The sequence below is a fragment of the Crinia signifera genome, chromosome 11 (assembly GCF_055691185.1).
Source record: "Crinia signifera chromosome 11, ASM5569118v1, whole genome shotgun sequence".
Taxonomy (NCBI): domain Eukaryota; kingdom Metazoa; phylum Chordata; class Amphibia; order Anura; family Myobatrachidae; genus Crinia; species Crinia signifera.
In genome coordinates, this window is record NC_139227.1 from 31,024,354 (window position 1) to 31,038,567 (window position 14,214).

The window sequence follows — 14,214 nt, forward strand, 5'->3', positions numbered from 1 at the left end:
CCTGGTGCACTACACTGCGTCAGGTCCTTGTACACTACAATACTGTAACACACACAGCCGGGCATGCACACAGAATCTATATATAGATTATATAGGCAATGAAATTCCTGGGGGTAATGGACGGTCACGCTGCCGAAACACAGCTGGGCATGCATATAGATTCATATGAATGCCTGGACTTGTCTCGGCAGCACTACCGTCCATTACCCCCAGGAATTTCATTTTTACCCTATTTGGGGTAATTTACCCCTGTTCCCTGACCACTGCTCTAAATTATTGTATTCATTAAATACATCCTAAAATTCATGACACATACTATACCTAACAACTATCTCCATTAGAGCATGGGAGAGGGGGGCAGCTGGGAGAGCCAGTCATCACCTTTTTTCTGATTTGCAAAGCAGTCAGTGATCACTGGGGTGGGGAGCTGCTCGGGGAGTACTGAGCACGCCCCCCAAAAAATAAAAAAAATGGGGACGTGGTGAGAGGTCATGCCCCTCCACCCAAGGAACCATCCACCTTTCTTTCTTCTTGCATACCGTGGTTGTATGTATAATCTTATTTCCCCACTGTGTGGTGCTGTGGCAAATTACAAATCAACAACAAGAATGAATAATAGCTGGCATCCTTGGTAACCACATATTTTAATAAATACTTGCTCTACAATACAAAGGGGTCTGTTTTAAGCTGTGTACACACGCTTCGATTTTTCCGTGTTTTTGATTCGATTTTGCTTATAGAAGCAAAATCGAATGGAAACCTAATTGAAATCGAATGGTTTTTAGGACACTTTCGACTGGCATTCGATTTGATACACGCTCCAGTTTTCTCTATATAAAAAAAAAGCAGGCAAGGAAATATCGAATTCGATCCAGAATTACTGAATCAAATGTGTACACTGCACCATAGAATTTAAATTGAATCGAATGCAAAAGTGCAGATAGAATGTGAAAACAAATGGGAAAATCAAAGGCAAAATCAAAAGGGATGTGTAGAGGGGAAATCGAAAGCGAAAGCAAATCGATGCGTCTGTACGCACCTTTAGATACAGAAGTAAAGTGCTGTGGAATATGTGTGCGCTATATAAATAACTGGTAATAAATAGGCAGACAGACAGACAGACAGACAGACAGACAGGTCACAGACACACGAGGACGAAGTCTCAGGACAACCTGATGAATACACGTAATATAAATCTGTTCCAACTGTAAATAATATCTCCGGATTAAGTACGAGCAAAGAAATATCATTGATAGAAATGGTGTCTTCCTTTTGTATATAGTTTATTTAAATGACAGTAAGACAAAGAAGAGAAAAGCATGTTCCCAGATAAAAAACAAAAACAGTATAAATCTAACTAATCAGGAATATGACTGAAGAAATTATATTTCACTAACCTCTAAATTACATTTTTTCCCCCACCCCATGATTTGCCAATAGGGTCGCAATTTTATGAGCTGGAACTCCCTGACATCTCCTCGTTGTATGATCCTAGAGACGAGGGAGGTCCACTGTGGCTTTTTACCTAGGCCTCGGCCTGCTGTTTGGTCACACAGGTCACACTCCCCCGTTTCAGGTAGCCGAGCAGTGGGGAGAGAGATGACAGGCTGCTGCAGCACAGCCTCTCTCCCCAGCTCAGCACATGCTGCTCAGTGCCGTGTGCTGAGCTAGAGAGAGAGACTGCTGCAGCGGCAGCCGGTCCTCTCTCCCCCTCTTGTTTTGTTTTGTTAGTTTTTTCAAAGCGGTGTGGCCCCTCCCAGAGGCCACACCCCAGCAGGTGGCCATGCCCCCTCAATTTTACTGGGGCCCAACTGGCCTGTCGGCGCCCCTGCCCATATGCGTAACTGGATAATGACATTTAACACATGTGACCTAGGTCTAATTTGCCAGGTCTAGTCAGCTGACAGATTCACGGGTCTCGGCCTGACCCTGGTATTATCTAAATACCAAATCCTGGGTTGATGCATGTTCACGTGCAATGATTTTAATGTAAGTGTAAAAGGGGTCTATACTATTAGTTATGGTCACTAGTTCTCGTTACTATTCTGTTATTAGTTTTCTCCGATTTGACTGTAATTTGCAAAGACGTACAGGCCCATATGTAATGAGTTCTGATTTGTTGGTGCCAGTGTGATGCCTACAGTATAGCCACTGGATTTAAAGCAGCAATTATTTTCGATGGAAAAACAACCTTATCGCCACTTTAAATCTAATGGTTATATTGACCTAACTGTGCCAGTAAATTGCAGACAATTATGGGCCTCATTCAGACTAGGTTCAGTAGTGGCCAAAATTGGCCTGTTTTCAATGGTGGGGGTCTGCACAGACTGACTTTTATCTGCGAGTGGGGAATAAATCATTCGAATGACTTTTCAGCGACCATCGAATGATTTTTCACCTGTGTGACCGCATGTGAGGGGATGTGTAAGCGTACACATCCCCTTGCATGCAAATGCGGGGATTGGTGCGCGCGGGGGGGGGAGCGGTCTTTCGGTCAGCCGGTTAGCGTCATTTACCATTTATATGCAGCCTAGTGAACAGGCCTGAATAAGGCCCAATATGTGCCCATCGTATGTTTGTTTTATAAACTGTTAATCATTGTTCTAAATCTTAAAAGAAGAATTTTTCTACGCTATTTGCATATTTAAATATTTTACAATGAATGACAAATTAATATGTCCGCACTGGTTCTGTGATTGATAAATACTTTCCTTACCCAAGCCAAGATCAGGATCTTCTAATGAGAAAGGAGCAGAAGAAATAATGTGTGTACAGATATGGTAATCAGATATAGTAATCACCGGTCCTACGTATTATGATACCTTACAGAGAGTTTATATAAAGCAAGTAACAAATTTGTGTAGAGAAAATAGAGGTAACTATACAGTTTGATAATATTACAGAGCATTATATAGTAGAGCTTCCTTCTGGGCCTCCGAACGGGCCAACGCTGCTAATTCTTGCGTTGGTGGCAATTGGTGCTGGTTTTTCGGCAGACGCAATTGGCTTTGAACATACGACAGTAACAGGTGGCACAGGGGCTGCAGCAGGGTAGGTCCCCGGCACAAGACTCTAGAAGCCGGACACATCTCCTTGGTGAACGCTCCTCTCGGGAAGAGACCTCCAGTGACAACGCCTGAGGTGGAGAAAGGACTAGTTCGTAAACCATATCTATATATATAAAATACTAACTACTCCTCACCTCTATGAGGTGAAGTACCGCCAGTGACCACTAGAGGCCACTCCACGGACCAAATCATACCATTGTGTGCTATAAGATGTCATAACAGAAAGCTAAAGCAATTTTTGAAGGACACTGATCTGTTCCACACTTGCTGGATATGGAGAGAGGGAGCTGTGTACACAGATGGGAGGCAGGAGCAGATAGGGACTGGGGTGGAAAGTGTGTGCTAGAAACTGTCACAGCTCAAATTGAAAGTAAAAACTGTCACAGCTCAAAGTGAAGTGCATTGCAGAGGCCTTAATTTTGACAGGCTATTAACTAGTTAAACATAATCTTTTAGAAGGTGCTAATTATATAAGTAGATTCTGAATGGTTGCTATAGGAAACATTCCGTCTTAGTAAATAAACCCCTTCCACCTAGTGAAAGGGTGTGTGGTAGTGTACAAGTTCTCCCCCTAGCTGTATCGCTTTATTTGTCCAGGGTTCCTCCATTTAATCTACAGCTAAATCCAGTGCCGGACTGGGGCGTGAAGAGTGCAGTGGCAGGAGCCCATGTTTAGGGTGTGGCCAGTCTCTAGAGGGGCTGTGGCTAAACATTAGAGCATGGGTCCTCAAACGGCGGCCCTCCAGATGTTGTGAAACTACAAATCCCAGCATGCCTTGCCACAGTTTTATCACTCCTTTATAGCAAAACTGTGGCAAGTCATGCTGGTATTTGTAGTTTCACAACATCTGGAGGGCCGCAGTTTGAGGACCCATGCATTAGAGTAATGCTTCCTGAAAACAGTTCTCAAGGCACCATTACAGTCCAGGTTTCACGAGTAGACAGATGGGACTTCATTAGTACCTCAGTCAGTTTGATTACACCATGTGTGCACAAGCAAAGATATCCCTAGACCTGGACTGTTGAGGTGCCTTGAGGACAGCACTTGGGAACCTCTGTCTTAGGGAGCGCATGATCTGCGCCCCTTGATAAATTTATATAGATTTATATAGTAAATACTGCTAGTGTATACATGTGTACAGTATAATACTAGTGCACGGCCTGGAACCTGATCCCTAGAGGAGGAGGTGGGCCCTCTGTCAGTGGGGCCCCACTGGGGGCTTTCTCCTGTACCCTGTGGGCCCGTCCAAACCTCGCTACACCCAGAAACGCATGAGGGGGGGGGGGGGTTGGAGCTTGAGGACAAATCACAAGCTGCAAACAAGAGACTGCATTGCTACTGGTCCTCCTGATCACCGCCCCCACCCACGTGTTGCCATGTAATGCGGTGGCCATCATAAGTAATTTATTAGCCCTGAATATTCCAAAAACACAACTCAGTTATTCCTCAGCCAACCTGTATCATGACGTACACATCTGTATGGACAGACTGGATAGGCATTAGCTTCACTCCCAGTTGTCACCCTTCAAGGGGTGTCACCAAAATGGCGGCTCATCTTCAGTGACAGGAACCGGGTGCTGAACTGTAACATTACCTGCAGCACTCAGCTCCTCCCACTGTGTAGTTGCTGGCACTGAGGACAGCTGGGTGGCACTTTGCGACACCCAGAATGATGGGGGATCAGGCCGTGAGGATGCGCCCCTCCCATGACCCTCTTCGTGACACCACAACCCTTATACTGGTAAGGCTTGTCCCCTAGAGAATTGTTGAAGGCCTCCATTGGATATAGGTAACAGGCATTTTTTAATATGTGTATTATTTACCCTTGGGTCCAGCAGACTATAATCCTCCATCAGATCTTCTTCAGCTGTTCCTGTGTCCATTCTGATCAATTCGGATCTCGCCAAGCTCCCTGAAACGCGCAGACGAATGTTATTAGCACCTATGTCTGCTACAAAGGTGTAGGGTCCTCAGGGCAGGGTTGTAGCCGGGGATGATAAATGGTACTTACATGTTAGTTGGGCACCCACTTAGCTATTTGCTTAGTTTTCCACGTCCCCTCGCGGGGCTCGCTATGCTCGCCATGCTTCGGGCTCACTGCGCTCGCCACACTATATAAAATCAACTCCATGCCGACGTATGAGCCTACTAACTATAGTGGGCGCCCAACTAACATATAAGTACCTGATAAATGTTACAGCAATCTGTTTTGGGGTTTTTGGAGCTTTACTGAAGGATAACCCTTAGGGCGGGATGTATTAAAATACATCGCCCCCCACCTGTACTAACATATGTGGCTAGTGTTGCAATGCGGTGACGGAGGCCCCCAGCGATACCTGTGATGTGGTTTGCGGTGGTCTCCGTCACATCCCAGGGCTTCGACGGCTGTCTCTGGCGCCTCCTCCTCCCCCCCTGTAGCCTGCAGGGCCTCCGGCTGTGACATGGTGCAAGGGGAGGAGGATTTTGGCGGAGGATGGGACTGTCAGAGTGGGGTCAGTGTCTGCGGCAGGAGGCGATAAGAAGCCCATAGGCTTCTGTAGGGTATTGCCATGCAAAGGTGGTGATACCCTGCCCGGCAAAGACGCGGTGGCCAGGTCTAAGTACATTTGAAAATGCGAAATCTGAAAACGGGGGTTTTATCGCATTTTCCCCTTAGTACATCCTAGTTTTAGATAGAAACATAGGGGTAAAATTACAAAGATGGGTGTTCTAGTGAAGATGGGATGCTCATAGCACCCAGTTAGATTCAGTGATGTCAGCTGACCAACCCCCGCACCCATGTCATTGGGGCATTTGTATGAGAACACCCAGTAAACGGGAACGCCAATAAAACGCTGGACATTCCCATATGTAAATGGCCCGACCTGCCGCCTCACGCCCCCCACCAGATGTTGGATGCATGCGCCCGGCAATCAGTTTGTTCACCCTGGCTGCACACACCCTGCGTTTGCACATGCATGTGAATGAAGGGGCCAAAGGACCAGAATAAGATCCGTTAGCTCATGCTAACAGTGCCCAGAGAAAGTGCCTCCATTTTTAAAATAAATCAAGGTTTTGAATCCTTTTGTTTCTATAGAAAAATACATATTGTTCAAAACTTGGAGAGCAATAAAGTACCAACCAATCAGATTCTCTCATTTTACAGGCTAGAAAAATGACAGAAGCTGATTGGGGCACTACCAGCAACTTCTGTACTTTTTCTCTCTCCAAGATTTGATAAATTTCCCCCTGTATGACTCTTACCTGGCACGACCGGCCCGGATTCTTTCACTTTGCGCAGTAAACCTGGGTAGTTGTATCTGCCCGTATAGGTTCCAGAGTTAAAGTCTGCAAGTCTCCCATTGGCATTGCCAGGGTCTGATGTCAGCATGGTCTGGATCGCTTGGGACATTGCCACACACATCAGGACTGTATTGAGCATCATGGTTGAAGGCTATAAAATAGAAATAAAACAAATACACATTATAGTATAAATATTCTTTGCCAGAGACTTTGTCATCTTTTTGTGCAATTTGAACAAATTGCGTTTCACTTCTGGCAAATGCTATTAGGGCCGATGGCCCGTGGGGCTGGTCCGGTCACACAGAGAGCAGGATTGGTTGATTGGAGCAGTCTTCTGGCTCTCAGTCCACCTGATTACCTGTGTTGCCCACCAGTAGCTGGCATACAGATAGATGGGGGCATTCTGCAAGGCCAGGCCTCCCTGACTTGTGGCACACCCCCCTTAGCTGAACCACAACTACGTCACCTTGTTGTGTGTGAGCGCACAAGGGCGTGCTGGGGCTGCTTTATGGCCCGGTTCGTTCTGCTGTGCAAGGTTTCAAAGTAGGCAAAACGCATTTGCCCGGTGGACCGATGGTTAGTTATGTGCAGGGCTTTTGTGCAAGTGCCCTCTGACCTGCACTGGCAGTGTGGTGCTCGCACAGTTAGGGGCAGTGGTGGCGATCCGACATGCAAACACTGGGCATTCCTGTAAATATAACTCAGCCGCCAACTATCAAATCATTTTTCCGGCTGCATGCACATGCAAGGGGATGTGTATTCCTGAGGGGGGGGGGGGGGCAATTCGTCAGGGCGGGCACTCTGGGACTTGATAAGCTGAAAGTTGTTTTTTTTTACCTCAGAACGGCCCTGGTTAGGAGATACTTCTGCGTGTGTCTTCCCTGACCATTTGCAAGTGTTGACATGAGAATGTCAACATGGTCTGAATTTTGACCTTCTAGATTTTGACATGGACAGCATGTTGACATGTCAGATTTCAACATTTACAATGCTGACACTGATATAAAGTCGACATTGCCAGAATGTCAACAACATCAATTGTCTTATTTAGGTTCACAGGCAAAAGCAACTGGCATTCACTAGACTAGGCTAAGGAGCTGCTAATGTTGGTAAGTGAAGCTGCCGGACAGAAATGAAAAGAGACTCCCGTCTGAGCGATTGTAATCTCAATCACAACTGCATACACAATTACAGGAAAACTGAGGAACATCGGGGGTACAGGGAGCCTTGTGAGTTCCCATATATACTCTGTTTACATCTCCAAATGGAATGCGCAATGCAACCACAGCACATACACAGTCTGACGATAATCCCTCCATCGCATGGTAAACCCCCATTGCTACAAACATATATTGGGACCACAGTGCATTTTACATTGACTTGTCAACCATCATCCTAAACTGACTCCAGTTGATTTACAGTGTCTAGATACTGTACCTTCAGGTGACTACACAAGGTTTAATTACTTTTTTGATTTGATTTCTATTAGATATGGACTATTCAACCTGCTCTGAAATACTGCTCCTTTTCAATTTCCACTATTTTTTATTTGATTTTTCAATCGATGTGCATTTGATTTGCTATTACTTCAACACTGGCTTCAGGCAGCAGATGGACATCGAATCGAATGCTGCAGTGAACACATTAGGGCCCTTATTCTGGTTCACTCGCAAAGCAAATTCCTTCTCAAATGGACAAAACCATGTGCACTGCAGGTGGGGCAGATGTAACATGTGCATAGAGAATTAGATTTGGGTGGGATATTTTGATTCTGTGCGAGGGAAAATACTGACTGCTTTTTTTTACACTGCAATATAGATCTCACTTTGAAGGAAAGCCCCACCCAAATCTAATTCTCTCTGCACAAGTTACATCTACCCCACCTGCAGTGCACATGGTTTTGTATATTTGAAAAAGGAATTTGCCTATGTGAGTGAACCAGAATAACCCCCTAGATTTGCACTATCTACATTAGATTTCTACTATATTATTTTCTATTAGCAATTAAAAAAAAAGATTTACATATTTTGCAATTTTCTCACCAATTTAACAATTCTCAAATCAACCAGTGTGCGTCCAGGCATTACTGACATTTGTGTTCATTTGCTGCCTAGCGAGCCCAAAAAACACCACCACCTGGCCGAATGTCCCCCCGCTAGGGCCGGCGCCACCACTAGGCAAATCTAGGCATTTGCCTAGGGCGCCAGCCACTGGAGGGCGGCACTTCGCCTCTCGCATGGAGGCTGCAGGGGTGTCCGTGCCGGGTACCTGCAGCGCTGTGTGATCTGGTGGCGGGGTCCCTGCAGTGATGCGCGCTATCCGTCAGCCAGGCGGCGCGGGAAGAGCTGCTGGGTTTGAAAACATTCCGCATGCTGATTGGCTGAGATTCAGCCAATCAGCGTGCGGCGAGTTTTCAAACCCATCAGCACTTCCCGCGCCGCCGCCTGGCTGCCGGATAGCGCGCATCACTGCGGGGACCCCGTCGCCAGATCACACAGCGCTGCAGGTACCCCCCCCGTAGGCACCGGGGCGCCCCACCCCCCCTCGCCTGCGGTGCTCCGGTGCCTTGCACCGGCCCTGCCCCCCGCCGAATCCCACGAGGGGATGATTGTGAACGCGAACACATCCCCTAGCATGCGGCCAAAGTTAAGAGAAATCATTCGATGGACGCTGACTTTTATTTCCGTTGAAGACAGAGCAGACGCTGACGCCATGTGCTGTCAGTGCCCCCCCCCCAACAGGCATCACCATGCCCATATGGGGTATGCCCATAAAACTCTGGGCGTGCCTCCCTACATGTCCCCGGCCCTCCCTCCCCGCAGCAAACTGCCTGGCGAGTGGGTAACTTGCCACAAAGCCGTTCACTGCTGAGGTTTGCACATGCACCGAAATCGGGGCTGGGGCAGAATTTGATTGGTTGCTATAGGCAAAATCCCCTCTTTTAATTTTTTAGAAGCTTTGGAAATGTACCCCTTAGACTGAGTACACACCAATGGCCGACCCAGGTAAGCTTGATGTGTCAGTATAGCATCATAGCTGGCGGGTAACTGTGATGTCATCCCCTGACACGTGTGCACTGCTTGTACACAGAGCCAGCGTAACCTGCTGTTTGGAGGTGAATAATGAGGCAGCTGGGGTGGTCAGGTATGGGGTGCAGAGCATACAATCAGGGACACCATCAGAGGTGTATGGGGGTACCGGTGTATGGGGGTAAGTCACATCTCACAGCAGCACTGTATGCAAACTTGATACACGAATAAATTCTGTTAGTGAGTTTATCTAACCAATGTAAAATATAAGAAGGGAATATAATCTACATAAAATTCACAAACTATAAAAAATATTCCCCCCCATTGATTTATTTGGGAATAATTTACAATGACCAACAGAAGCTGGTTACTAACATTCCAAGGTACTTATGTAGTATCTGGGCGCCCGATTTTGTGATTGTATGCCTTACCTTAAGGAAAACATTTTAAGTAATCCGCGGCCCTTCGCGGGGCTCGCTGCGCTCGCCACGCTTTATAAAATCAACTCTATGCCCACTTGGATAGTGGGGAAATGAACAGGACTATGTTAACATTGAATCCTATGGAAAATCGCATCGGATCGCATGCGATATCGGATGCGATTCAATGCGATTTTTCCGACCCGATTTTAAAATCATAAGTCCCCTTTCCAAATAGTCGAGCTTCACCATAAAGACCTAAAAATATTGAAAGCAAATCCGAGAAAGGGTTTACATTTAAAAGCACCAATCACCGAAAGGAAATAAAATTCAAAAGACTTTTACTGTTCCTTGGTGCACTGTCATGTCCTTCATAATGAAATAGACAATAGTGGGAAATAAGTTACTAGCGTTAAAGTCTCCCACCAAAAAATAAAATAAACAAACCAAAAAAAATGTTTTTTTCTGCAATATTTTGTCTGATGGTACAATTGGTCTATTCAATTACATCCTGTTTATCCCTTGGGCCACTGACCCTTGTTTGTGCAAAGACACATCGATCCAGGATAAGTTCCCAAATCCATGTGTTTTCGAGTTAACAGCTGCTAAAAGAGGTTAGTTTTTAGGGAGCTGAAAGAATCCTAAAGAAAGAGAGATCCCCAAAGCTGCCAGCTACCGGGCTAATTGAATTAGGGCCTGGGAATCAATGGCTAATTGAATTCCTCCCAATAGCACAACTGTGAGTTTGTCTAGAACAGGCTATTCTCCAAAAGTCAGTAACTGTCAATCAATTATGACTGACAATCATTTAGGGCTGCAAACTTTTTTTAGGACCAACCTGAGACATAACCTTACCAGCCCTAAAAAGTTTACATCAATATGATCATATTATTTGCAGATCTGGTCAGCGGATTGGTGGTGCAGGTGGGTCGGGTAATCATGGGGCTGATGTATGGGGCTGATTACAGTGCCAAATCTGGACAGTTCTAAAAATAAATTGTACTAATTTTGCAAAAAATATATACCATGCCCTTATAATGCCATCCTCACTTGATACCAGGCAATTATATGCCACCCTCTTTAAAATCTCCTTATGTTTTAAACTGATCAACAATCAAAAGTATAAATCAAATGCATGAAAACATAGATTACATATGATCATAAGAAGCTTTACAAATGTCATCAAGCTTTGTATTAAATATTCTAAACCTTTTATCTCTGTCCTCACATCTGTGCGCTATAATACATCTGATGTTGGTGTTGTATATGTTTCATTTTAGTTAAAGAATAAGCAGAAGAGTAGGAGAAACTTACCTTATGGAGGGTCCCTAGATCGAGCCAACTGGTTTCGGGAATCACACGAGAATTCGATTTATATAGACAAATCTCAGTGCGACGCGGTGGTGATGTGTACAAGGACAACAACAATTGCATGGTTCCTCTGCCTCCTAATGACAAACTGCAGAGCAGATATTAAGAGTCATTAATAAATTCTTTTAAGAACTAATAATATTCATTACATGTTATTTATGTTAAAAGCACCAGTAATGACGTTATTTAGTCTTATCCCATGGAGTTGGTCATTAGTTTGTTTTTAACTTCAGTACACGGGGATCACTATAAAGCCAAATAACAATTTGTGCATTAATATAGCGATGTAAAATGTTAGAGGACCGGACATAGTAGAAAAAAAATAGCATGAAACGCTGTAGAATATTCTAGCAGACAGCCTGCTGTCCCAATGATACCACTTCTTGTCCTACTGCTGTGGACCAGATTTAACTCATTGATGATCAGAGATGTTTCAATAAGCCCTATTGCGCCTTCTCAATTTTCCACATATCAGCAGCGCTAAAAACAATTGAATTCCCAGAGAGAGTGAGAGAGAGACGGGTTTATGTTCAGAACGGTTTAGGCTGTACACATCGAAGCAGCCCTGGGGCCCAATTCAGTCCTGTTAGATGATGCCACATGGATTGAGCCAAAATTCACATAATGCCAAATGGATTGTGTCAAAGTTCACATAATGCCACACGGATTGAGCCAAAATTCACATAATGCCACACGGATTGAGCCAAAATTCACATAATGCCACACAGACTGAGACAAAATTCACATAATGCCACATGGATTGAGCCAAAACTCACATAATGCCACACAGATTAAGCCAAAATTCACAATGCGCTTCATAAACAGGGACATTGTTCACCAAAGGCGTGCATTAAACATTTACACCATAATGTCCATTACACGTTAAGTTACACACCATTATGTCCATTATGTATTATGCCAAACACCATAATGCCTACTAAATTATGCTACATAAGTGCAGCTTATCTACATGCTCATTGCCAAGGGTTCCATGCTCGTTGCCATGTGGTATTACATGCTCATTGCCAAGGGGGAATACATGCTTGCGGTAAATGGGGGACAGCCGCCGCCAGGCAGAAGTGATAGCCACTGACAGTGGCAGAGCCTGGCTGTATTCAGATCACTGCAGGTCCCGGCTATTTGAAATAATACCCCTTTCGCACCAGAAAATGCATTCCCAGGTTGGCCCCTTTTACACCAGCCTAGTCCCTGCATTTTCTGGTGTGAGGGGGAGAGAAAACCACCCCTCCCCCCTTTAATCTGTTATCTCATTTAACCGGCTATATCTCTGGTACCAACTGACCCATTTACATGAGACAAGTATCATATTTAAGAACTTTTGAGTGGGCTTTGAATGATGTTGGTCCAGTGAAACTGGAACATTTGGTTCTAGAGTAATACGCCCTCAAAGAACATGAACAGCCATGAAATTACATTTCAAAAATAAAAAAAATTGGTTTACATGCAAAATCTCTGGAACCGATTGACCGATATGGACCAGCCTCAGGGCCGGATTATAATGGAGGCACAAGGGGTCAGTGCCCCTGGGCCCCCCTCTAGCTAGGGGCCCCCTGTGTTGGCATGTATTAAAGGTTTTGTGCATGGGAGTGGGGTAGTGCTGCAGCTTCACCTATCTGCCAATGTGACAATGATTAATGGTGCTGAGCATCAGGAGCCAAAGCACACTGATTGCACAAGTGTGCTATGCATTACTGGGAGTTGACTAAGTCCCATGACACTTTGCACCAGAGGGCAGAAGCTGAGAGGTTTGTGCTGAGCTCTGATTGGTGGAGCTCATTACATGCTTCTCAGGCCCATGGAGAACAGCAGCAGCTTAGTCATGGGAGGGTTTTTAATCAGAGGCAGCACTAGGACTGTGAGGTCTCCTACAGAGTAAGGTGCAGAGGGACAAACACAGGCTTTTCATGTGGTAAGTATGTATGTGTACTGTATGTGTGTGTGTGTGTAATATCCCCTGCAGTTACCCATTGACCAAGTTTATTCTGCCTTTACTCTGTGTTTTGACAGTGTAATATTCTCCCATGCAGTTTGCGGCCCTTTTACTGGCCTATTGGGACAGTTTCGCAGAATGTGGCCCTTACAGCCACAGTATAAGCAAAGGCCCGATAAGAAATGCGAGCTGCGCCTAGTTGCATGGGTTCCTCGCTTTCCTCAGGAGTCACGGGGACATAGGGGACCACCCGAATGAGAGAGCCCCGCTCGGACCTCCGCTCACGGAGGCGCCGGTCAACTTTAATGGCTAGTTCCATTAGTTTATCCAGAGTTCTGGGTGCTGGATATTGAATAAGGCAATCCTTAATTTCGTCCGTCAGACCGCAACGAAATTGACTGCGTAGAGCCGGATCATTCCACCCGCAATCATTTGCCTATCGGCGGAATTCTGTACAATAAGCTTCAGCTGGATCTTTCCCTTGCTTAAGGGCTCTAAGATGAGTCTCAGCAGAGGCTTCACGATCGGGATCATCATACAACAACCCCAGGGAACTGAAGAAATTGTCTAGCGAGGTCAAGGCTGGGCTGTCCGAAGGCAGTCCGAAGGCCCAGGTCTGGGGGTCACCCTGGAGTAACGATACTACAAGACCAATACGCTGGGCCTCGGATGTGAAGGAGCGTGGCTTGAGCCGAAAATACAGCCTACAGCTCTCTCGAAAATTAAAAAAGTTTTTGCGATCCCCAGAGAACCGATCTGGTAGGTTCATTTTAGGGTCTGAACCCCCTGGCTCTGGGGGCCGCATCCTTTGCTCTTGGGATGCTACTTTTAAAGACAATTCCCGCACCATTTGAGTAAGCCCCTGGAGCTGATCAGAAAAGGTCTGGGGAGTAGTACTCATAATACAAAATCAACCAACAAATCACAAAAATAGTCTGTCTTTTTCTGGCCGGTTATAATGTTACGCTGCCCACTGGGGCACAGGGAGTAACTGTTGGCAGATGAAGGCAGGAAGTCAGGCGTGAGCCCATAGCTGGGACCGCCGTTTAGGACGGCCACAGCGGATGCTACACTAACTCTGTTGAGTCCCTGA

At 45.6% G+C, this 14,214-nt stretch overlaps 1 protein-coding gene across 1 annotated transcript; it reads right to left on the reverse strand.

Annotated features, from left to right (window-relative positions):
* Positions 1-2,482: 2,482 nt before the first annotated feature.
* On the reverse strand, positions 2,483-11,309 carry LOC146045345 (agouti-related protein-like). Its single transcript, XM_083164116.1, has 4 exons — positions 11,114-11,309; positions 6,313-6,502; positions 4,893-4,981; positions 2,483-3,136 (listed from the first exon to the last, which is right to left on the reverse strand). The coding sequence occupies exons 1-4, from the start codon at positions 11,231-11,233 to the stop codon at positions 2,954-2,956; spliced, it is 582 nt and encodes a 193-aa protein (XP_083020242.1). The 5' UTR covers positions 11,234-11,309; the 3' UTR covers positions 2,483-2,953.
* Positions 11,310-14,214: the final 2,905 nt, after the last annotated feature.